The following is a 25,461-nucleotide window of genomic DNA, read 5'->3' on the forward strand; positions in this document are numbered from 1 at the left end:
GCAACCTGTCTCTGCGTCTGGAAGTGTTGTCTGAAACCATTTTTAACCCGTCAGCTCATTTCAGATGCTCAGAAAGACACATTTTCTATGGTCAGAAGTTTTCACTGATGATTTTGGAGATGCTACCATCAAGGTGATCCGTGGTTATTTCAGCAGGAAAAGCTCAGACCTCATTCTGCATGACCTGCAACAGTGTGGCTTCATGTGTGTGATTGATTGACCGGCTCACCTACAGTCCAGATGTGCCTCCTATTGAAGGCACAGTGAAGATAAGTATTAGATAACAGCCACAGATTCTTGTAGCAGCTGAAATCTTGTGTTTTCGGCAAAAAATGGACACCGATTCACCTGAAAAACTGCAGGAATCAGCATTGTCAGTTCTCAGATGATTCAAAAGTGTAAATGAAAGCAAAGGGGATGTAACTCAAGTGTAAATGTGACACTCTGATAACTTATTTAAATGTGTTACTGGCATCAGTTTCTACATTTCTTTTTTTTTTTCTGTATTCAGACTGTATTTAGATATTAGACTTTTGCATTTTAGAATGTTTTTCGGCTTTTTTTGAAGTGGGGTTTATACAGTACATACCTGTATAGTAAAAAAGCTAAGACTACACGTTGAAGATAAAAGTCTACACCGATGCACATGTAAATCACCGACATAAACTACACATGTAGCATTTCAGGAATTCATCATGTCGGGCCCGTCAGCTCTGCATCTGCAGAAATCAAGGGCGAAACCATAGAGTAGATATTGGGGGGGTCCAAATTAGAAGTGTAGATCATATTCCAGCGGGGGGTCTGGGGGTCCTCCCCCAGAAGATTTTTTATTTCTTAGATGCCATTTCCTGCATTCTAGTGCATTTTAGGGTGACCTGTACAAATCCTAAACCCATGAAATATATACTGTGTAGAACAGTAGATTTCAGCCCTTGGTCCAAATGTGAGCCCTTCCCAAAATATTAATATTGAAAATGTTGTACAATTTTCATATAGGTGTATTGATAAAGATGTGCTTGTATAGAACATAGTTTTTAAGAAATGCAGTATAATGACCAATTAACAAGTTACAATTCAAAGCTCGTTTTTTATTGTATGTCAAGTAGCAAAACACAAATACAAAATGTGCAATTGTAAACTTATTCCATACTATTTTGTTTGTATACTGTTTCCCACATTGAAAGTAAATCTGGAACAGCAAGGGACTGATCTAGGAAAGAAGGACTACTTATATGTGTCACATACTAGACAAAATATTGGAGGGGACAGATTGGTACTTTCCCAACATTGGGGGGGACGTGTCCCCCTCAATGTCTATGGTGGTTACGCCCCTGGCAGAAATGAGAAATTAAGACGGCTGTGTCTTAACCCAGCTCAGTGCGAGGTAGCAGAGATTTGCCGTATGTTCTGTTGTGTCACCCTTTTTCTTTCTTTTTTTTTTTTTTAACCCTTTAATTTCCGCAGAAAAACTGCTGCATGGCTGTTTTTGCTCAGAGAATATTGATGCTGTTCCTACTTAGGAAGCGCTATTAGGTGGCTCCAGCAAAAAATAAAAAATAAAAAATGATTTGAGGATGTCCATTCAATTAAAGCTTGACTTCGAGTGATTGGATTTTCCCAGGCAAACACTGAGGTTTTGCATTACACATCTGAATTGTGGACATATTCTTCTCTGTGGGAATGCAAACAGCTGAGGCCTTTACGCTGGTCCTGCTTCATGCTTATGGGTAAGCTCTGCTGTCAGTTAACACAGCTTTACTCAGACCAGGAAGGGCAGAGCAAAGGTCTGTCCTCTCTTGGCAGAGGCATTGTTCCTGACAGATGGTGCTTAAACGAGCTAAGCTGTGTGCTTCTTCCTGTCGAGATTAGAAACTGTAGTAAACGTTACTGCACGCCTGGAGTGACACTTTTGAACCTTTTTCATTTGGGCACTGCAGATTCAACCCAGTGACGAGATTTCCCTAGAGGGTACCAAAACCCTGACTATGTATATTTGTTGTAAAATTCTTTCTGCCCTTCACTAATCTCCACCTTGGAGGGCTTTTTTTGTTTGTTTTGCAAGTAGCTGTGATCACTATAATCGTCTAATATTTGTCTCAGAAGTGAATCTAAAAGTAGCTCTGCCATTATGTTACACATATATGGAGCAGATCTGTGAAACCTATTCACTGGACACATGTTTTTAGTATTGCGCTTCCATGAAGCTGAATATTTGCAGTGGATTAAAAGAAAATGATTTTCAAATATTCTGTAGCCTGTGTACCTGTGAAATTCTCTTCTTCTTTGTTGTCCTGTCTGCTTAAGGCACACATAACACGGAATCCCTCCTTTTCAATAAACACGGGTCTCTTCAGTTCACACCTTAAGAACATTTTTTCTTTCTCTTCCTTTTTTTTAAAGCGAGCTCACTTGTACAGCAACATAAGGTACATTATACACAAGTTCTTAGGGTCAGAATTTGTACTGTTTTCAGTAGAATATAGATTTGTAGATATCAGCTTACACAAGAAATGCCCCTTTCTTCTATCAGGTTTTTTCTTAATTCATCCAAAAATGGATTCATTTGAAATCTGCAACTTGTGGAAGAGAATGGGCTATTTTTTTCTGCATTGTTTGCCTGTCTGTTTAACTATAATTTCACATTGTGAAAGTGTCCAAGTCAGTGGTTGTGTTTGTCAAAAGCAGAGCTATTATTTTTTCAATTCCACAGCGATTAAACATCGTTGATAAACATAAAGAGAATCACTGGAGTGATACTTTCTCTTTATTTACCTGCTCATTGAAACTAGTTTTTTTAATATATCAAAAAAAAAAAGAAAAGGAGAACAGCATATTTGACAGAGATACAAAGCAATATTAAAAGAGACAGAAAGTATTTTTAAGCTGAAACTAAGAAGAATATTGGTTACAGTGATTCATCTCTGCTTGGACTGTAGTTCTAGCATTGCAGATCAATTGTTGTCTTGAAGGACCACAACGGCCGACGTCACTTCTTTTCATTTGGTGCCTGCCCGTTGATGAGGCCGGACTCCCAGCGCTGCCACAGAGGAGCCTTCGGACCTCCTGCTCTGTGAACTTTTGGCTCCTGCTACGAGATAAGGCAGAGAAAAGACCAGGATTTAAGAGTGGGAGGATTAGCTTCTGCTTCTTGATCCTCTGAATTTGAGATCAGAACCCTTTGTACCAATCCATTTGTAAAACAATTAGTATTCGTGAGTGCCTTAAGCCTAATATCCTTTTTCAGCTGTTACAGTCACATAGATCAGTTCACCAAGATCCAGAAAACTTTAATCACTTTACCACATTAGAAATTCTGTTCAAGCTCAAGCTCTGTTTCTAGTATGTGAAACGTTTTCTGGGTCTACCCATCACCATACAGATCTCAAAATAACACAACTTTTTGAATGTAAATCTGACATAATAATATCTCAGGATATGTGCATTAGTTAGTCCTGGTACGTCACCTGTGGCTGCTCAGATTTCTTCTGGTCTTTCTTTGAGGGTGGTGGCCAAACCCGTTCCAGTTTCCCCCGAGACTGTTGCCTAGAATCTAAAGGAAAAATACAAGAGCTAAATAATATGACGGGCAATAAGCCTCAGCAGATGTATTACAGATTGTATACATTTAACACGAGAAAGAAATGTTTATTTTTCATCTCTAATGGAGCCTATGTGTAAAAATGTATGTGCAGCTACTGTAGCCTCAGCATACTTTTAAATGCTAGGCGGCTGTCCATATTTTGTTATATTGTGGGGTAACAGGTTATGTGTTAAAAGCACAGTTTGTGACCAGAACAGCCATTTTTGCTTGATATCCTTAAAAGACGGGGACAAACTAGCTTTACCCTGTAGGCTAATACATGAACAAATGCTGTTCATTTCCATGTCCTCCAGGCTGCTAGCTAGTGTGGTTTCTTTTTTTTTTTGTTGCCAAAATCATCCAGTATATGTATGTATTCTACAATCCTGATTGTCATTTCAAAACAAAAGAGTTGGAAACATTCAGGAGATGTTCGTAGAGAGTGTTATGAAGCTAACGCTAGCTTTCAACTAGTTATGGCTGCTAAAATCTGTTAGCAACATTTAAGGAAACTACATGCGTAAAAGGATTGGTAATAATGTAAGTTTAATGTAACATAATAATTAAAAATCTCACCTCTACTCTGTCAAGTGTATACTTTAAATGTTAGTATTGTGCAAAAATAGTCTCTTGGAAGTTATTTAATCATTATCTAATCATGTCATTATTCAATGATCTAAGAAATTCTCTGGGGCCATCGCTGGTAATTTGATTTTTAGGAGTCGTCCATTTAATTTGATTTACACACAATCTTCAATCTTCTACACAGGCTTCACCTTACTCACTCATCCAAATTTAGCCTCTTTGGCTGAAAATACTAACATTATCCAACTTAGTCACATGCTCCTAGGCTGGCTGTTTTGTTTGGATCTCCAGCCAACAAAAGAAGACCTAAAATCACAAACAAATGAATCATTCTTACTGTGTTGCCGAAAGCAAGATGTATTAACTGACTGAATTAATTTGTATTTGTACCCTAACTCTACCCATTTGTACCCAGAGAGCTGTCTCTGGCTCAAGCTGAAGTATAGATAGCGGCCCTAATTTTGTCACTCGACCTGTTGGCATCTGCTGACTCAGATCAAGGTGGCTGCCAGATCGATGGGGCCTTAACTCGGGACGACAGCGATGACACTAAGGTGATAAGATTGCTTGGATAACTCTGTGTGATGTTAATGTGGAAAGGCATTCATTTAAGTGCTGAAATTGAGTGTCACGGGGTTGGAATGTGGAGAAAGATCTAAGTGTTTCTGATTTATTCTTTAACTTTGAAAAGCTTTTAGACAAAGTGATATTTGCATTTTGCAGAATGGAAACCTTTTAGAATCTAAGACAATGGATCACACTTCATGTAACAAATCTCAAGTCCTCTAATGAAGTAAAAGTACTGCTGTATATTGTGCACATCATAATATATATTGAACTGAAACTTTTGCATTACCTTAGTTTGTTACTATAGAAGCCAAACATATTAGATATTCTGAAGACTAACCTGATTTGAGTGCCTTTGTACATCGGGACATTTCTTCATCCTGACTTTCCTGTTTCAACTCCCCATACAGAGTGCTCCTCTGTCTGCGCAGCTCTTCTTCCCTGTCCTTGGCCTCCTGGATGTCTTTTGCCACCTCTGGTTGCAGGGCCAGTGCTGGACGCAACTTAAAGAAAGGGTTGTGTTTGAGGATAGGGGATTCTTGGCTGTCGTTTGCCTCTCCTGTTTTGCCCCTCATCTCCTTAGCTGACGTGGTGACTTCACTGCTTATTGATTCCATGCTTCTGTGCAGTCGCTGGTGCTTGTCTTGCTTTGGGTATGGGGATAAGCGCGTTTTGTCTCGAGAGCATCCGGTTGGGCTCCTTGATCTAAGGTTTCCGGGACTTTTGTCGCTATCTGAGATTCCGGAGTCGAACGGCCTGAGAGAATGTGCTCTGGTGACAGGACAGCTCTTGAGAGAGACCATCTCGAGGCTATGAGTGCGCTCCAGAACAGAGGGGTAAACGTGATCTTTCATCAAAGTGGTGGGGGCTTTCCGGAGCCTTTGTGGACTCTCTGTGTTGTCCTGCTGGAAAGCCTCAAACAGCAATTTGGTCTCCTTTAACTGACGGACCTCTCCTTTGCTGTACCCCCCTGGGATTTTTCCCTGGTTGACCATTGCCAGTTCTCTCTGACTTTCCTTACTTATTTCTTTCTGCATCTTCTTTTCAGAGAATTGCCAATGATTGGGCTGGCTGATGCAAGCCTTGGTAAGAAGTGACTCGAGAGTGACATTTGTCTTGAAGGGAATTTCTAGCACGTCTGGATTATCTGCAAGGTTGAAAACACCCCCAGCTCTCTGCAAGTTTGGCTTACCCTGGGCTGACTCATGGATTTGCCTTTCCACTGAGGTGTCAGCAGCTGAAAATCCGGTGGACACCAAGGGAATTTTGGTGCAGGACGCTTCATGACAGTTGTTGAGCGTCAAATCTGAAGGTACAGAGTTGTTACTCTGATCATCCTCCGAAACACTTGTCTCTGTTCCAGTAATCTGCTTTTGCTCTGGCTGTCCTGGCGTTGAGGAGGACAAAGATGTCCCTGCTTTTATTTCAACATGTTTGCTTTCATTCTTATCATTGGGCGTCAGGTTTGTTTTTACTTCATCTTGCTTTTCAGCAGGAAATCTGCTTTCTTCCTCCTCTTCTTCACCTGTCATACTCCTTCCTTTCACTCTCCCATCTTGGATTTCAGCCCCAAACGCAACCTTCCCCCCACCTGTCAGCCCTTTGGCAACCTCAGGGGGAAAACTTTGGATCTCCTCATGTCGCAGCTGCACCATTTGCAGACGTTGAAGCAGTTGCTCCCCTTGTTGGATTTCAATGGTTAATCTCCGGCTACCATCTACCTTCTCCACCATTTCCTCGGAACATTTGGTAATGGGTGTTTGGGTTTCTGTAGTGCCACTTTCTCTCATGAGGTTGTAATCCAAAGATCTGCTGTTAACATGCCCTTCACTGTCATTGGCCCCGTCGGCTGAGAAGTCAGACACTTGTGGCTGATTGGTTGCCTCTTCAATCGTGTCTTGCTTGTATTCGCAATGCTCTTCTGGCTCGGAGGATTCAAAATCATCGTTTTCCCTGAGGCCAGGCAGTGTTGTGGCATTTGTCTCAACACTTTCGCTGTCTAAATGATCTCTTGACATTTCGACGTCTCTCTCATCAAGACAGCAACTGTCCTTGTGTTTTGTTTTGTCGCCTCCTTTGTCTCGACAGATCTCATTTTCAGAGGTTTCCTTAACATCTGAAGATGTCTGTTGTGGATATTTGTCGTCTTCCGTGTCAGTCTCCCCACAATTTTCCTCTCCTTCACTCAATATTATGATATCTTCAGGCTCTTTGTTTGAGTCTTCATCTCCTGAAGCATTATCCTGATATTGATTTTCAGCTTCATCGTGGCATGCTTCCATCAGAAAAGCTTCGCTGTCTGTGGGTGTTTGGTCTTCATGAGCCGTTGGAGTAGAGCCCTTGTCATTGAACAGTAAACCGTTGTCCATAGACTGCCTTGACGTCTGCACCGTACTTGATATCCCTTCTTCTGACTCGTTTCGTGCTGCCATTAACTGCTTCTCACTATGATGCCAGTCTAAGCCGGTCGGATTAGCCTTAGCCTCTGTGGCGTCAGCAGCTCCGTTTGAAAGGGTCACACCAGAATTACTGGCTGTTGCACCTTGGCTTCCCTTTGCTGTGAGAAAAGGAGCCGAGCACGTTGGAGGAGGCTGGAACGAGTGGATAAAGACATCATCCGCGCCTTCATCATCCATCACACCATAGTATCTTTTAATCGGCACAGGAGCCGCAGGGGAACAGTTGGTTTCAACTTGAAGCTTCTCTTTAAAGATTTCTGGGGAACTCTCTGAAGGGTTGGTCTCTTGCTTGGATTCCATCTTCATCCACAGACCACCTTTATCCTGGGAGACCATTCTTTGAGACCTGAAGCACTCAAAGGTGTCTCATCAGAGTTACCATTTAAGTTCCTTCAAGTATGAATTAGAAAAAAAAAACACGAGTGTGTTTAGAATATGACGTGCCAAAAATGACTCATCTTTTTATCTATCTATGTCTCGTAACACACATGCGGCAAAGTAGAAAAATACAAACATGTAAATATGGGTGTAGTAAAAAGAAAAAAGAAAAGAATTTGCGACAAAAGATTGACTTAACATGCTTATGAGGCCAATAGACACATAGTGCGACACGTAGTAATGCAATGGAAACTTTAGAAGCTCTGTTTTATACAAAAACTCCACACGGCACTTTAAAAACCCTTATTGTGTCAGTGAAGCATGCTCCTAACAAATTATTGATTGAATTCGCACAAAACAAGAGGAAAACTAGAGCTCTCATGTCTCTGTAATACTGCAACGCCAAGACATGAGTCAGGTTTCCGTTCGGTGGAGCAAAGCTGAGTGATCTTTTAAAAATTTGAATGAATCTGATTCGTTTCCGCCGGCTGGTTTAAAGCGAATAAACTAGGTGCCGGTCGGTGCGTTAGGGGAGTTTGTTGTCTGCTGGCTAAGACGTGAAACAGCTGGCGAGTCACGTCATTTGAATTTTTGCCACATTCGGATGGGATTCACAAAGTAGGTCTAATCCCTTAAAGGAGCATTTGCATTTTTTTGCACCCGACTGGAAGTTTTCTTTTTACTCGTACTGTTTTCAGTCACCTTTTCGTCCTCACATCTTCTAAATATTGATTAAAACTTGCGTTGGAAATGCAGCTATCGTCTGACTTTTTAGGATTTAGACTTTGCAGCTCTTCCACTTAGCTTTGGTGTACTACAGCCAGCCTCAAACATCAAGATGCTTGCTTTGAAGTCCTCCGCCTGCAGTCATCAAAATATATTCAAACATATAGTTTGACCATTCCACTTCAACTTGACATCTTATATGCGTTTTGCCCATTATTTATCCTTCCATGCTGCATCATTGATCGCTTCTTAAGAATCTATATGGAAATATCGTCCCGGGCACGATCTGGTTCACTGAGCTGCAGGGTTTAAATCTACGAGTCTATATTTACACCTGCATTCAGGGACTTAATGCCAGCCACTCTGCAGCTCAGGATTATCAACAGCAGCATGCAGTAAATAAAGCTCAAGCAACAGGACATATTAATGCACCCAAATGAGCTTAACCTGGTTACTCCAAACTCCTTTCGAGCAACATTTTCTTTTGTGTTGTTGTGAAAGAGATTATTACAAGTTATTTCAATTTAAATTATATAGTGATGTAGATTTGAATCCCATTAGTTACAGTGTATCATCAACGTGATAGTGTAAGATTAAACAATTCCCACAGAACAGAACAGGCTTGCTACATATAGTATATTCATATCACACAGACAAAGATGTAGGCCTACCATTTAAACCGAGCGTTGAATCAAAAGAAAATATGACAGAAAAATAATATACATGCAAAGGCTCATGCGCCGTGTGGAAGTTTTTAAGAAAGAGACCCACCTGGCAGTGCTGTAGCCATCGTCTGTGCTCGCTGGTCCTAACCCTGATGGAAATATGAACGATCAAGCTGATCTGCTTAGCAGCTGTATCGTCCTGTCCTCTGTATCATGTGAGCCGACAAAATCTCCTTTCTTTGAGAAGCAGCACATGGTTCAAATGACCCGCAGTGATTGCAAAGCGGTGAAATGGATTAGAATAAGTAAAACATTTAATGAGAGTCCAGTATTCTGACATACATTACAATATGCGTTCTCCGTTACAGTTGTAGCCGTGATAAATACAAGTTCAACAAAGTCATCAAAAGATTACACAAATGACAGTTCAGTCTTCTTTCATTACTTCGAACGGAATTTTAGCCTTTCTTTTTATTTTCGGTGAACTTAGCCAGCAGGCAGGTTAGTGCGGGACACTGAGAAAGGTTAGGTTCAATAGAACAGTACTTCATTTGTTTCTTTGTCTCCACAACTGTGGAACTCTTCAGAACTTTTTTTGGGAGAATAGTTTCTTCCGGCTGATCAGCAGTTCCATTGCATTCACCTGTGTGAAATGAGCCCGTGTTGAGCTGTTTTATCTTCATTTGGCGGGAACTACACAACAGTGAGCAGGTGCCGTTAATGGTGCAGCTGACTGGTGTGCAGTTTTTGCCATGAGACATGAAAAGACGTTGAAATTACGTGTTCTAATGTTCTATAAATGTCTTGGCTAAAACTGGGCTTGGTTGACTTTAAAACTGAAAGTTAGGTCGATGTCTAAGCCTTTTCAACAGCTTGATTGAATGTTCACATTTAGCCCAAATTTCACCTGACCTGGAAACTGAACTCAAGGCCTTATTGAGCTGAATCACCAAATAACTATTGTATGCTTAACGATACCATATTTAATCTTTTTTTGTTTTGTTTAGTGATTAAACATGTCCCCTTTAAACAGCCCCCTTTACGGTGTCCCAGAAGCATTAAGTTTGTACACAGCAGCTGCATATTTTTTTTAACATTTTAAATTAAGCATCGTGCATCATACAAGTGGCTGAAAAGTGGACGTCCACACCTATGTTGAAATCGTGTCTAGTGCTCACTGAGGAAATAGTACAATTTGAATGAATGCGGGTTTTTTTTTATCCTTATCACTTCCATGCATCAAGAGTTAAATTGAAACAAGTAGCCTGACTGTTAAGAAGTTTAAAAAAAAAAAAATCTTCCAACCAACAGGCTAAAACCTAATAATCAACATAATCTACATTACATCTGGAGCCTTCAATCTTTTCGAAAACGTAAAGATGCAGATGTCGGGAGTATATGTACCGTCGTACGTTAAGGGCTCTGATACTTGGCCAATCAAACTTGTGTTAATAGCAGAAGATTATAAACTTCTCTTTAAGAAAGTAGACACCCCCAAATTCTTTGAGACGTTGCTGGTGTTCTGAGTGGCAGCTACAGCCCTCAATGATATTGGGGAAGAGTTTTAAAAGGATATTGAAAAGGTCACTTTTTTGGTGCACTTTTATGTGAAGACCAGAGTTGACTTCAAAGAAACAAACTGAAATATTAAATTTTTGTCCATCTGGGACAGAATACTAATCATACACTATGGTATCTTTTTGGATGATCAAGGGCAAAAGTCCTGGGGAAGTTGGAGATGAGAGCCTGCGGTAAAGCACGGTGAAGTTCTCTGTTTTGTCCACCAGGGGGAGGAAGTGGATTTCAATAGTCAGTCAGAGCTCAAAGCCAAAACCACTTCAAGGCCAAATCGAGTGAGTTGGGTGGTATCTTTCCTCATTCATTTCTTACATGATGGAGCAACAGTGACAAGTCTTGTGCTTTCCTTTATCCCCGTCCTCTCCCTCGGCTTTTACTCCCGCTCCATTTCCATCCGCTGGAATGTTTATTATGGCTTTGTCTTGGGGCTCTTTCCTGGCCTGTTGCTCTGCTTCCTGCGCTGAAGGCAACTGGAGTGAATCTGACACCTCAGGTTCTAAGATGTGCTCTTCTCCATCCTCCGTGATGATAACTCGCTCCACAGTGGGCATGCTTTCATGGTCTTCCAGACCATCCCCAGTTGTATCATCGGTGTAACCCAGGAACACGAGTGTGACTGGATCTTCCTCCAGCCTCTGACCCTCTATGTTATGCTCTTTTCCTGCAGTGTCTCGTACCACCATCATGGTTTCATTGCCTGCATCTCCGGCACGTAAGGAACATTTCTCTATCCTCATCTCAGCTTCCAAAGGGTTAATTCCAGAGCTGGTTTGCTGTATATAGTCCTCCTTTGACATAGTGTCATGGGCAGTCAAAGACAGAACCTTTTCCTCCAGATATTTGCTGGTTTCTACTTTCTCTGTCTTCTCTGGCTCGACCGACACCTCATCCAGCAGCACTTTCATCCCCACCCCATCGATGACGCTCAGGATCTGACCAAGCTCTTCAGTTGAGGGTTGACCTACCGACCCGCCGACTGTGTGGATGCTCTTCCTGCCATCATCAAAAATAGTAGTGGCATTTGGAGTGCCAGCTGGCGTGGATATGGGGGCGACTGACCTTACAACAGTGGCACCTGTCTTGGGGTCTCTCTCCACTTGCACTGCCAACATTCCAAGGACTGTAGTGACAAAGAAAAAGGAAGCTAGATTGAGGATATTAGGAAAAAATGCCGGAGGCCAAAAGTTTTAATAATTTAAAGTTCAGATCAGACCCCTACTTTTCCCTTGATTGGAGAGATGCAGCGGTTAGAGCCGGGACAGGAGCTGAGCTCAGAGCAACTAATATGAGCTGGCACAGCAGAAGTAATAGGGCCACACAGAGAAAAATAGGGAATGCTTTCTTTCCCCACACAGTCACATAAAAAAATTAAGTGGGTTAAATATAGCATTGTTCTCAGGCCAGTCACTACAGTCCCATCATTAAGTCATACCCTGGGGGCTGATCTTTGACGAGAAATCCTAAGTAAAGGTGGCATCTTTTGCAAGAAAACAGAGACCATAATGCCAAACAACTAAAGATTGTTTCTTGCCATATTTTGAAGTGTCAGTTTTTAAAGGTGCTCCAGGGGATTGCCACAACATTTTTCCATTTAATCTTTCATTCTATCTGTAATTACGCAGAAATAAATGTATGTATAAGGCTTATCTATAACAAATCCCATTTCCGTGCCTTACCTGATCGTCCATCTTGCCCACTATCCTGAAACATCATCTGTGCCATTTGTATGGAGCGGTGATTCACAGCCTCCTTTTTTGACGGAAAAATAAAACATACATATAGAAATCAGTATATATAAATCCTCTGCATGTTTTGACCTGGTTGCACTCAGGTCTAAGTACAAGGCGACTGTAACCAGCAGGAACATAGAGTTTGTACCATGATGGTTCCTCCAACATTGCTCCTTAACACGGTATGGATGTCTGTTGTCAAACTGACTGAAAACGATGTCAACATTTCAGTTCAGTTCAGTATGCTCAGTTTCTTTTTATGACTAACATCAGTCAGCATGATGACTCCAAAGACCAAACAAGTGGAGTTCAGGGGTTATAGGATGATGTGTTTCTCTGAGTCTCACTAAACCACAAAATGATAATAAGCTGACTGTTTGACTGTAGATTTATGGAACTAAGAAAAATACTTTTTTTTCTTGCTCTCTGCGATGCTTCACTGTATATAAAGCTACATTAGGACACCTTTTTAAATGATATTCAGTGTTGCCTGGGGCTGCTTAGCTCACCGTGAAGGTTGAGACGTCTTATTTTAAACTAAGCCGCTCTGACACCTTTTGGCCATTAGCTGACACTGTATTAGTGTGCTACATGGGAAAACAAAGACGGGTATTTCCTTAAAAAACTACATGTACACACATGCAAAACAGATGTGTATTCATATGGTTTAAATTGGGTTGTTGGATGTGAGTTTGTGATTCTTTCCATTATCTGAATTATCCGAGAGTGAACCTATGCACATGCTTTCAGTCCGTGTCAACTGCTCGCCGTCTTATAACAGACCCAGAACTTTTGTTTCCATCTCAACTTCTATGTTCTATAACTTTGGTCACAAAGTGGACTAAAAAAGGTTTAAGATATGTCTGTCATAATGGTGTTCCTGTACTGTGGACAAAGTCACATGCAAGAGGAATGCCAGTAATGTTTCAGTCAAAGCCGAGCTGTTTCTCAGCCGTGACTCCAATCTGTCACTCTGATTTGAATTGTTATTGCTCAGGCAAAGACTTAGTTATGGTAAATTATTATCTGCCAAGAAACAATGCATTGTAGACAACCATAGTGATGGAAGTGATGGTGAGCTAATGACCACAGTGCAGCTGACTCCTTACCTTGTGTGGCCTTGTCAGTTTCAGGCCTGTGGGCAAAAAAAAGAGACATTTTGTAAGGGCTCTGCATGGTCAAACACTTTAAAACCTGCCAGAAATATTTCACAGTCATCATCAGAGGAGTGTTGAACCAATCACAGCAAGAGGCGCTGCGATTATTTTTGCCCAACAGATACTTTAGCCTTGCGGTTTGGTTGCCAGTGTGAGACGGAGCTAAATGTGGGCTGTACAGTCAGATCACACCCCATGACTTAGATGAGCCATGCTTGAGCAGAGAACAACAGGTTGGCTTTAAGTTACAAGGCAAAAATTCAGGGTTGCTTTAACATTCCTCAAAGCCAGCAATTTGTTGTCATTGTTGGCCTAATTTCAAGTAAAGTTTGTGTTTGATTTAAATGAGTTTGATGAAAATCAGAATGCGGTCACATTCCTTCTGTACTGTGATTCAGAATATGGCAGTTTTGTCCTACCTGATTGTGGCTGTGTGTTCCGGCTGCAGCTGAGCTGTTGATAGTCTATTTCTTATTCTTGAGAGAGCTCTTTTCTGGCATCAGCTGCCTCCTTAGTCTTGTCCTCGGGCGTCTTTTGGCTTTTGGTTTGCTCCTGAACAAACGTACACACATATATGCACATTGCCAAGGAGAAAATATGCTTCAGCACAAAGAGAAACACATTAGAGCGCATAAGAAATGATTCAAATCAGTGGATCTGGAACAAGAGCAACGGTACATGTGACAAGACAAAGAAAAAGTAAAAAAAAAAAAACTTCCTTCCCTGATTCATGTTAAAAAATTAGAATTAGAAGACTGGTGTGTGGGCAAATCTTTCAGGATCTTGTAATTGAATGAAATGTGTCTGAGCGAAGCATTCAAATGAGTATAATGGTAGTGCAAAAGGCTCTGAAAAGTCAGAAGGTCTGGAGTTGGAGGTTTTGTTTCTTTTAACTTTTAAACAGCCTCTGGCCTCCCACATGTTAGAGTTTAAACTAAATGTAAACAATAGAGAGGGTCAAGGGCAGTTCAAACTCCAAAGTCGGCTGGGGGAAAGATGACGAGGCTGATTCTGACGAGAGATGAGAAATTTTAGCTGAGAGGTTAACATTAATCAGATAAAGATGTTGTAGCATCCTAAGCTTATTTCTTATTTTTAAATTTTATTAATTTTTTTTTTAAACCCTTGTCCTGTCCAGCATTATGGCAGCAGAATTGTAATCTGAATACCGTTAATGCCAAACACATTTGCTATGCCAAGGGAAGCTTTATGAATGTAAAGCTCCCCTTGATGCCCATTAACTCCTTATTTTTATTTCTTTATTTTTGTTACAATACTTAACATGATGTTAAGTTGTATGTTGTCCTAAGCTTATTTCTAAATGTGGTGACCTCAGTTGTTGGGTCTAACTGTGTGTTTTTTTTAAGTCATGCTCATTTACTTATTCTATGCCTAGTTTTTAATGCACACAACACTTCTGTACATAAACTGATGATCAGATTTGAATTCTGCCCATTGACTTCTACCACCTGCCATAAAGACAAACAAAATGGACCCCACTAACATATAAATCAGGAACCATCTTTGTTTGAGGCAATGAGGCTTGCCACTGCGCCGCGATACTGACTTCCTATATTAATCTCAAAGTATATACTTTTGATACCATCCATCCATTTTCTATACCCACTGAATCCGTCGGTTGGGTCGTGGGGGGGCTGGAGCCTATCCCAGCAGTCATCGGGCGAGAGGCAGGGTACACCCTGGACAGGCCGCCAGTCCATCACAGGGCCATACAGAGACAAACAACCACACATGCTCACACTCACTCCTGAGCACAATTTTAGAGACATCAATTAATCTAACATGCACAGCCAGAGTACCCAGAGAGAGCCCATGCATACACAGGGAGAACATGCAACCTCCACACAGAAAGGCCCCAGCCAGGAGTTGCACCTGGAACCTTCTTGCTGTGAGGCGACAGTGCTAACCACCACACCACCATGCAGCCTTCCGTTTTGATACCTACATTGTAAAATATCTCGCTTGAAATTTCTGCTTTTATATTAAATAATACATCTAAATACATCTAAAATTTTCCATCCTGACTTTGACCTGCTAGTTAGCGTAGCACAGCATTTACAATCACAATTAATTCATGCTAGCTTCAGAGAAGAATTACTGAAGAATGTTTAGAACAATAAGATAATGGGAAGAGTTTTAGAGTTCTTCTCTAAAACAGTCTGTTTTTGCTGCTTAACCAGGATCAGTGTGTGCTCACAGGAAATATGATGTGCTTGCATTTTTATTTTTATTTTAATCTTTTTAATCTTGGACACGGCCCAAGACTATGAAACCTGGCCCAGGGATGCAAAGTGAATTTCAGTGTAAACTTATCATAAAGTAGCATTGTATTGCATTGTCTTGTCTCATCTCGTCTCGCATCGCATCGTATAGCATCGCATCGCATCGCATCGTATAGCATCGCATCGTATCATATTGTGTCGCATCGTATTTGAGCAAAACAAGCAAAACAAACGTCTGCCATTTTAACTGGAAACCCTGCTGCAGTGTGACAACAAACAACTCGTTTTTAAGGTAGAACATATGCAGTAATAGCTGCATAAAACATCACAAAAGGATTAAAACTGTTACCATCACTACATTTTTCACTCCGCTTCCCCTTTTCTCAACAGAGATGCAGCTTAGACGATGACATATAGGCTTAACGTCCACCCATGTCATAATACATGTTTCAGACTGTTGATTTCATTGTTTAAAAGGAGGAGGAGAGGTGGAGATTAACGTCAGCTAGCTAACTCACGAAAGAGACCATGGGATCAGGCATGTTTTTAACACTCCTTTCATTCTTTAATCTCAGGTGGTCAGGGTTATAATCAGTATACATGCGGAGGGGCTTACATGTTTTATATTCATACATCGCCGTTATTCCGGTAATTTCACGTGGACACTCCCCTGCACAAAACAACAACCAACATATGTGTTGCCATTTCAGGATTTAGACAAATGTTTCTATAACATATTTTCTTGCTGCAACAAAAGGTTGCCAGCTGATTAAACATTACCAAACATTAGTTTGGTTGATAATGCCGTTGGCAGCTAACTTTTTTAATTCAACTCATTCCCGCTCCCAGCTCCCTGTGTTGGTGAGATGGTTAATGAAGACACCTTGGTGTTGTTTCATTTTTGACGTCATGGTAACCCTGTTACCTTTTAATGTTCCATGGGTAAACCAAAAAAACCAGAAAGGGACAGTGTGCTATCTGGCATGTGGTAAATGTAATCAAATGGTGAATTTTGACCCTAACGAATAGGCTTTCTGAAAGCTTGGCAAATAGTTTTGTTGCCTAGTATCAACTGAAACATCAAAGGAATTTAAATTGAAAGAGTAACTATAACTGTCTCAAATTCCAGTCACAGGGCTTTAATTCAAGTCATCTGGATGTACGTTCTGTGTCTTAGAACGCCCAAATACAGAGTCTATCAGTCATTTGATGCCCTCACATAGAAGCTCGCTGCTGTTGCTCACTGCTCTTGCCCGTGCTGACAGAACTGATGTGGTGAATTAGAAGGGAGGAAGGGATGACCACATTACAAAGTGGTAAAAGCTTCGTCGTCCCCAATTTAACTGGAATGTTCCACATACCAATAATGCATGGATGTCGAAAAAAATTGAAATGAAGTTGACGAGACAAACAAGGCTGCACATGGTGTGGTGGTGAGCACTGTCAGCTCACAGCAGCATTCCTGGTTCACATCTCTGCTGGGGCCTTTCTGTGTGGAGTCAGCGTGCTCCCCTCATGCACGCGGGGCTTCTCTCTGGGTACTCGGGCTTCCTCCCACAGTCTCAAAACATACACGTTAGGTTAACTGGGCGTTTTAAATTGACCGTGAGTATACAGAGTTGTTTGTCCCTGGGATGGGTTCGCGACCTGTCCAAGGTATACCCCATCTGTCACCCCAAAGGCAGCTGGGTTAGGCTCCAGCCCCCCTGGGGCCCTGAATAGGATTAAACGGGCATGGAAAAATGGATGGAGACAAAACTGTAAATATCATGTTTTTATACTGTCTGAAGTCAAATGAAAAATCAAAGTAAACGTAAGGATTGCTGCTTTTTTTTTTCTTGTGTTTTCCTTTATGTATTTCCAGAATGACATGTTGGGAAATGACTGGGATCCCTTCATAAAACCATAAAATGACTTATTGGTGAGCTTTAGAGGTGATAGTGGGCCCATTTCATGTCCTTTGCACACACAGTCAGCCTGCTCTAGGCAGTTCATTCTCTGCACATGTGAGAGTGGTGTTAAGCCTCTTATTTAGCCTAACTATGTCTTCTAAAACATTGGATTGTTCCTCTTAAATTGCTTTAAATAAAAAACTGCATCAAGCAGAAGAGAGCACATTATTCTAACATCACACAAAGATGAAGAAATATGAATATTTATGGATAAACAACATGTACAAGCACAAAAAAGCACGGTTTTATATATTTATATGTTTTAAGGTTATATTTTATTCAGACTGATTCAACTCAAATCTGGGCTATATAAGTGTATATATATATATATATAAGTGGGTGGAACAACAAAAAATAAATAGGGCTGCACTCGTATTTGAGATCATCTCCTGGCGGCTGTATTTCTCCTCACATTTAGCTGCCACAAAGACAAACAGAGGTGTTGCTGCATCTTCAGGCTAAACTTGCTCAGCTACAGCAGGGATGATCTGTCACTGCCACTGGCAGGGCACACGCCAGAGAAGGCAGCGGGTGGTCAGAGAATACAGACATGTGTTTGTGCGGGAGGCCATCCCAGCATGCATGAAGCGGTACGGGGGCTAGAGGAGGCAAATGAATGCCACAATGAAGTCCAAGCGACCCCACCCAGAATATGAGAGGAAGACCTCACCCAGCAAGCAGCTCCATTTGGCAGCCACAGGGCATGACATGACAGGAGGGTGGGACTCGCCAGCGGTCATTTTTTTAACACGAAGCAGCAGGAAGGAAGGGAGAACAATGAAAACACGAGCTGTCTGTCCCTTGATCAGTTTTTCACTGCATTTACAGAACTGAAGCGACTCAATATTTATCAGTCTGATGGAAGTAGAAAGAAAAAAAATGCGCATTTTGCCTTTGTTTGCTTACTTTCAGAGTCAGATGAGAATTTCTGCAATTCTCACATCTTTATGAAAAATAAGCATCTCATATTAATCACACTTTCAGGCTGAATTTGAGCTTTCCAGATAATTTCCTTTGTAAACATTTCAAGGCACAGAGTCAGATTGGTATAAACCACCGGTATGCTTACTTGGTGAGACAGCTTCAGACCTTTTTGGGGGTGCCTCCTCCGTTCTTTCTTCTGCAGGTGGGCACGGCAGGAGGAAAAGTCCGTTCTGTGAAAGAAAAAAGTTTGAAATACCCCTTTTTCAGCAAACTCTTTCTTTCTGGTCCGGTGAAGGGGTGCATCGCCAAAGAAAGGGTTGATAAGTGTGATCAGTCGTGAGAATTAAGGACCTTCACACGCCGGGGTCTCTTAACTTTAGAACTGATTTTTGTCAACTTTGATCACTTTCCCGCTGTATCATACAAAATGCGAACACTGCTGACTGACAGAAAAACTGCTCTGACTTTCAAAACTTATCACAATAATGGGACGATTTCCATTGCTTGCATTCCATTTCTGTGGTCGAAAGTGCGCGAGTTACTTACCCCTCGCTTGAGTTAGTCCAAAAGAATTCAGATCACTCTGAAACAAAGCGACGGAATTTGCTCGTCTTGGTCTGAGAACACTTTACTTGTGGCTGTTGGTTACACCCGCTTTTTGATAGAATTCTTTGGTAACTCCCCGTTACTGTCATGGTCTCTAAAGACAAGGGCCTCTTCTGTATGAAAGCAAACTAGTGAGAAAAACAGACAGAGAGAGAGAGAGAGAGAGAGAGAGAGAGAGAGAGAGAGAGAGAGAGAGTGGGAAGGGGATATTTTTAGGAGACGTGGCCAAGAGATTAAAGCAGGGAGATTCAGCTGGCCAGAGTGCGGGGATGCCTAAAGAAATAGTTCACAGTGACTCACATTACGTGCGTGCTGAGGCATATCTATACTGTTCATGTATCTGTAAACACGCTGAGGTCAACTCCAGGGTTGCTGTGTCTGCATTGAAGACGGTCACTTGTGTTTGGTCTGATTATACGTTTCAACGAGGTCAACCAGGCTCCGCTCAGGCCCTCGAAGCGTTCGCTGGGGAAGAGATCTCAGGGCTTTCACTGCAGGCGGCCATGATCAAGTGAGACTTTTCTACTGAAGTGACAGTGTCAGTGCAGAAAGAAATGTTTTGATGGGAGGTGAAAGTTCATAATGGTTCAGGCCGGTACTCTAAAGGGAAAAAAGTCAGCCTGCCTGCCTTGTCCGCGCTCCCTGAAAAATGAATTACATTTGAAAGTTAAGGAGGCATTCATATGAAAACACGCGGGAAATAGGATTATGATCACTCAAGCAACACAAGTGCAGCAATGATTCAGCTTACAAAGAGATATATGGTACAGTACGTGTTACAGCTGGATGATGATTACGTATTTTTACACGAATGTGATGTGACAATTGTCATGAAATGAGCGGTGCACTACACTGATGGTGTCAGTGAGCGGGCGTGGGTGGGGTTTGCTTGTCAGAAAATGTTTTTTTGCTGATAAGTTCTCTACTGTCAGCTGTTTGTCTGATGGCCGTGTTAAATTTGACTCACAATGTAACTTACAATTATTATGAAATCAGATAAATCCACTGTAAATTAACATTTCATCTCTGTGACTGTGGAATGTGTCTCCAATCTCAGATCAAACCGGGTACGTATAGAAGCCCACAGCTATAATCAGGCCTTTAGTCTTTATCGCCTACACAGCGGCCTCTACTCCCATTTCTGAAATTGCACACATTCGATTCCTCCACTTGACTGCTCCCCTTGAGTCTTAGTCCCTACAATTAGAGATACAAGCGGAGGAGTCGATAGGCTGACACACCTGTGTCAATTAACCGTAGTTCAGTTTTAATCTGTAAATTTAAAGTGTAGGATTAACATGCTGCAATGCCCCTTTCAGATGCTGTATGTGCCGAAAAAACCAGCAAAGCAAAACTACTTCTACGAAGGATACACTGCTGTATCCTCTTATAGATCCTCTGACAATCCGACTTTTCCTCCGGGTGAATTTGAACAACTGGACACACAAAATGTTTTGCTACGTACGTTTTTTGTGTCACAACCAGGAGGACGGAGGAGCGAGGAGACGGAGGCTGAAATTAGACAAATGAGACGAGCCTTAAGATATCAAAGATACAGAAACGATCTTGAAAAGGTACGCATACATTGTCGCTCCTGTCATACTCCAGTAGAGGCACTGTTACCTTGAAAGTCGGCACAGTTTTGTATCTTCTTCTCTAAACCCTTAAAGAACAATCCCGCACACATAGTTACAAAAAGAGGCAAAAAGCATACCCTTCATTTCACACAGCGAAAATGATTTCAGACACTTATACTCCATTCAGCCGCTTTCTATACAAGCTTCGTCCTATTCAGGCATGCGGGGAAGCTGGAGCCAGCCCCAGTTGTGATCAGGTGAGAGGTGTTGAAGGGACAGTTAGCGCTAACACAGAGACACACACACGTACATCCACATCTACTAATAATTCAGAATCCCCAGTTGACCTAATATGTTTTTTGGGATGTGGGAAGAAGCTGGAGCACCTGGAGGAGACGAGCAGAACACATGCACACCACAGAGAAAGGCCTTAAACAGATTTTGCTCTGAGGTGACAGGGCTGACAACAACCCTAAAGTGCCCACAGCTCACACCAAATAATTGAACTGAACAATAATTATGGAGAAAGGAACATAAAGAATGCCAACACTGATCAACAATGAATGGCGAATGAAATAAATTGAATTCTATTATGCCATGTTTACACCAAAAGTTGTGTTTAAACAGGTTTTTTAAACATGGGCACGCTTGCTAAAACGAGGCCGTCCACAATGCTTGAGTGATTATCCTCACTGCTCTGGGGGCTACATTGTACTTAGAATCGGTCCAGTAACTACCAACTTCCCCCTAGCGGACAAGCCTGTGACTATGACAACATAAAGCAATGGCTGTATCCCAGAGGCTGTGTTGGTGCATAGCTTCTGATAAGTGCCACTCTCTGAGATAATTAGACTAGATTATTATGTTTTACTGGGCGGTGGATGTCAGCCCTACACAGCAGGACAGAGAAATCTTGTCTGAGAGTTTTATGCTGTCAGTTTCAAAGCCTCCATTGCCTTAATGTTTAATGCTTTACAGTCAATAAGCAAGAGTTCCTATAAAGAAAAACTGAGCTGCTCTTGTAGCACTGAGAGCAACACCCGATTTGAAAATGAGCATATGCAACTGCATGTTGTGTTCCTGTAGATGCTCATTGGAGCCAGAGCTGAAGAACACCCACTTGCTGTGCATGCCACTGGCTTTTGAGGGCTTGATAGGACTGGGCACTGGTCTAACTCCTGGAGCTAGTGACTTGATGTCTGATCGCAGAATGCTGTAGCTCCTGCTTCTGCTGTGTGCTTTTAATCCCAGGAACCAGATTCCCTCTGGGAGCGCTTAGCTAGCAGCTCCGAGTTAGCCTTGAAGCCCCTGAAGCTAGCAGCTCCTGGATTGTTGAAAGCATTAAAAGAGAATCTTTTACCATTATGATACTTCTGCAGGCATACAACCTTTTGTAATTTCTAATAGCTCCTTAAGAATGGCTCCCTGTTTCAAAGATATATGCCAGAATTTCTTTTTCTTTTTCATTTTATTGAACAATCATAAGACATTGGATATATCAATGTATGACTCAGTTTCACTAATATCAGACATATCCCGAACAATTTTGAAGGCATCAAATTTTTCTTTTGCTGGCAAAAACCTGTACAATTTGGAGCAACAGCTAGAGTTGGATTTTAAAGGTATAATTATGTGCCATTACTTGACAGCGACAATTTGTTCTTTTAGAATTGAACAAAGATCCAGAGTAATTACATACCCATTGCTACAAAGTTCAGGACCTTTTCTGACAACTATACCAGTGGTTAAAGACATTAAAATCTCTATTTCTCTGTGTGCTCAAATCTTTTTTATTTGTAGTGTACATTGTGTTATATCACAATGTGCTATATATTTTATATTCTCTATATGGCTGCTAGGCTCAAAAAATATGTAGTTTAGTGTTAAAAAAAAAGACTCAGTAATTTCCCAAAACAAAAACGCAAACAGAAGTAAATGGTACACTTGCTCAGAGCTGTTGTCAGCTGTTAATTAATATACATATTTGACATAAAGTCAAAGAAGATTTCAGTGCGGGAGCTTGTATAGTCCATGGCTTTGGGTGTTTCTCATAATGCACAACTATGGAGGCCAGCAGCATAGAACTATGTTTGGTCTAAAGAGGCGGTCATTAAGAGCCAGTTGTTGCTTTGGCTGACAATGAGAATAATATAGAATAACAGCAGTTTCATCATTGAAGAATGAAAGTGAGCGTATAATGAAGAAGTGCTCCTTGGACGTTTTGCATTTGGTTTGAAAGTAACATTCCACATTAAACTAAAAATGTTGTTTTACCCAGCAGGTTCGGTGAAGTGGCCTGGCAGAGCTCATTTAGAAGAAAAGGAAGCATAGTCCTTATCTCAGCAGGGTCTGCCCCCTCATGGTAATGAAGAAGCAAATTCAAGAGAGTATTGATTGGTTGAGGGGCAAACTTACTCTGTGGAACAGAGTGGATGAGAAGTGATGAGCAGACTGTGCCGTACTGCAGAGATATTGATGAGCCTGACTCCGGGATCACACATTTGAAACCCTTGGCTCAGAGAGCCTCAGCTCAGACAGGCAGCGTGGGAGGAGGAGGTGGACCTGTTGTGTGAAGTTGTGCGTAGTTACAACTTGCATTTTATTCATATTCAACTTGCTCTCCGAACTTTCTTCACGCAATCCAGGGTGTAAACATTGACTTTTGTTCCAGCTGTTTCTTTGCCTTTGGCCCTCATCTGTGAGATGCCCTTAAAAGAAAAAAAAGAAAAACTTTTTCAAGTAAGAGTGATAAAATGAGAGCAATAAAATCCAGATGATGTAATTAAATGCTACACTTTGAACAGTCATCAACACATTTACAGCCATGATGTTATCTATTCAATTAGACCTTCTCCACAGATGCTGCGATATGCTCAGAGGCTTCGTGTGAAGCGGTGCTCCATGCTCCATTATGCTGCGACGGACTTCATGCGCACACGCTACATCAAAGCTGCGATCTGCAAAGGACTGTGTCTTTGAAGTCAGCTGGCTTAAAACCCTTTGAGATGTATCATAGTTCACCATTGATGACTGTTTGTCAGTTCAGCGGAGATAGTGGAATATCTGCTCGAGGCTGCCTGGTGAGCAACTGCACCACCCAACTGATGACCTCACGTTTCCACTTTATATCTGAAAATGATGTTATGGAATCAAAACTCCCTGCTGGGTTTTTTTTCATCAACTTTATGGGTTGTAGCTGAAAATTTGTTTTGATTATTTGAAATGATCTGATGACGTTTATCTTTTATAATTTCTGTTGTGACTCAGTTTGATGCTAGATTACTTTGACTTATACATAAGTGCCATATTTCCCCAAATGCAGGCTGAGGCTTTAATTTGCTGAAGATGCTTGGAGTACCAGACCTGTATCAGAGGCAGGCCGTTATTTTTCTAATTCTCATTGTTATTTTTATCACCAGATATTTTTCTAATATTTCATTCTGATGCCCAGAAACAAAATTTGTATCGATGCAAAAACTTGTGCTATGTTTCCAGATACCTCTGTGTTCATATACGAGTCAACCTGAAAGTCCATTTATTTCTGTGGGAACTCTGAAATCAGTATAGGCGTCCAACACTTCACTGCTTTTATTTCCCCGAGGAATCGGCCTTGAAGACATTGAAAAAGTTGTAGGTGTCCTACGAAGCTGGAAAAATGAAGACGCAAACAGGCAAACAAACTACTTACTGGGCAAGCTAGTATAGTTTATTATAATCAAGCTTACTATACTCATATACTTAGCAATTAATGCACAGTGTTAAATTAAACTCCCCTCCTGTGGAAGGGGATTTGTCAATTTATTTGCTCTTTGGCTCTCCCTACAGTTGAGAAATCTGACCGGGTGTGGGGGGCCGGGCTGCTACCCTCCGTACCAGCGGGAATGGTTTACTCAGGAAATCCTGCCTGGTACCTTTCCTGGATTCTGGGCTGGTCCTTTTTCCTGTTGGGGCTGGGGGGTCTCATGTCCTGGCTGGCTCTGTTGCTGGTAGGGTCTATCTGGGACTGGGGGGGGTGGGATCCAGAGCCCTGGTGGAGGTGCATGGCACTGGCCCAACACACCAGCACCAGCTGTGATCCAGCCTGTCAGTGGCTGTGGTCACTGGTTGATGCTGAGCAAGTGTTGAAGGTCAACGTCACTGCTTTATATCTGACTGCTGGAAGGCTTTATTTCTGGTGGGTTACTTACAGACCACAACACGAACTTCCACCCATTCATCTATACGCACCACAGCACACGTTACACACACACACACACACACACACACACGCACACACACACACACACACACACACACACACACACACACACACACACCAGTCATTGTCTGTCTTCTGTCTATTGTCTTTATCTGTCCTGTCCTTTTGTGTTCCACTGTCGGCGATTCTCGTCCTCTCTGACTAAATCAAGGTTTTTTGAATCAAAAAAGCTTGTTAGATTAGATGGTCAAAGAGGGCCGGTGAAGGACACGCTCACCATCATTTGAACCTATGCACAAGAAAGATTGCAAGATTGAATTGAATTTTTAAGAAAAAAATGTTTCTTGCCAGACCTTGGCACGAACCATTGATATATATGCAGACAGTGGAAAGAAAAAAAAAGAAAAAGAAATGTAACCCCCTGTCATAACAACAAATATCTGCGTTGGCCCTGTACTTGTACGGCCATACACATTAATTTGTTGACATATTTAAGAGGCTGCAAAGACAACAATCATTGGCCCATGAAAGGTTGT

The 25,461-nt window shown here is 41.6% G+C and overlaps 2 protein-coding genes across 3 annotated transcripts; both read right to left on the reverse strand.

The window, feature by feature from the left end:
• Positions 1-1,133: 1,133 nt before the first annotated feature.
• LOC142371456 (uncharacterized) lies at positions 1,134-9,166 on the reverse strand. 2 transcript variants are annotated; one of them, XM_075454129.1, is made up of 4 exons: positions 9,067-9,166; positions 5,073-7,581; positions 3,465-3,550; positions 1,134-3,088 (listed from the first exon to the last, which is right to left on the reverse strand). In XM_075454129.1, exons 2-4 carry the CDS (start codon positions 7,525-7,527, stop codon positions 2,987-2,989), a joined length of 2,643 nt encoding a protein of 880 aa, XP_075310244.1. In that variant the 5' UTR covers positions 7,528-7,581; positions 9,067-9,166; the 3' UTR covers positions 1,134-2,986. The 2 variants fall into 2 exon arrangements, with proteins under 2 accessions (XP_075310244.1, XP_075310245.1); XM_075454130.1 differs by having other exon boundaries at positions 1,134-3,085; positions 5,073-9,166.
• Positions 9,167-9,252: 86 nt separating this feature from the next.
• Positions 9,253-19,286, reverse strand: LOC142371458 (uncharacterized). The gene is made up of 6 exons (XM_075454131.1): positions 19,091-19,286; positions 18,690-18,774; positions 13,845-13,977; positions 13,378-13,403; positions 12,215-12,287; positions 9,253-11,658 (listed from the first exon to the last, which is right to left on the reverse strand). The coding sequence occupies exons 5-6, from the start codon at positions 12,258-12,260 to the stop codon at positions 10,847-10,849; spliced, it is 858 nt and encodes a 285-aa protein (XP_075310246.1). The 5' UTR covers positions 12,261-12,287; positions 13,378-13,403; positions 13,845-13,977; positions 18,690-18,774; positions 19,091-19,286; the 3' UTR covers positions 9,253-10,846.
• Between the last annotated feature and the right edge of the window lie 6,175 nt (positions 19,287-25,461).

Source organism: Odontesthes bonariensis, chromosome 21, assembly GCF_027942865.1.
Source record: "Odontesthes bonariensis isolate fOdoBon6 chromosome 21, fOdoBon6.hap1, whole genome shotgun sequence".
Classification (NCBI taxonomy): domain Eukaryota; kingdom Metazoa; phylum Chordata; class Actinopteri; order Atheriniformes; family Atherinopsidae; genus Odontesthes; species Odontesthes bonariensis.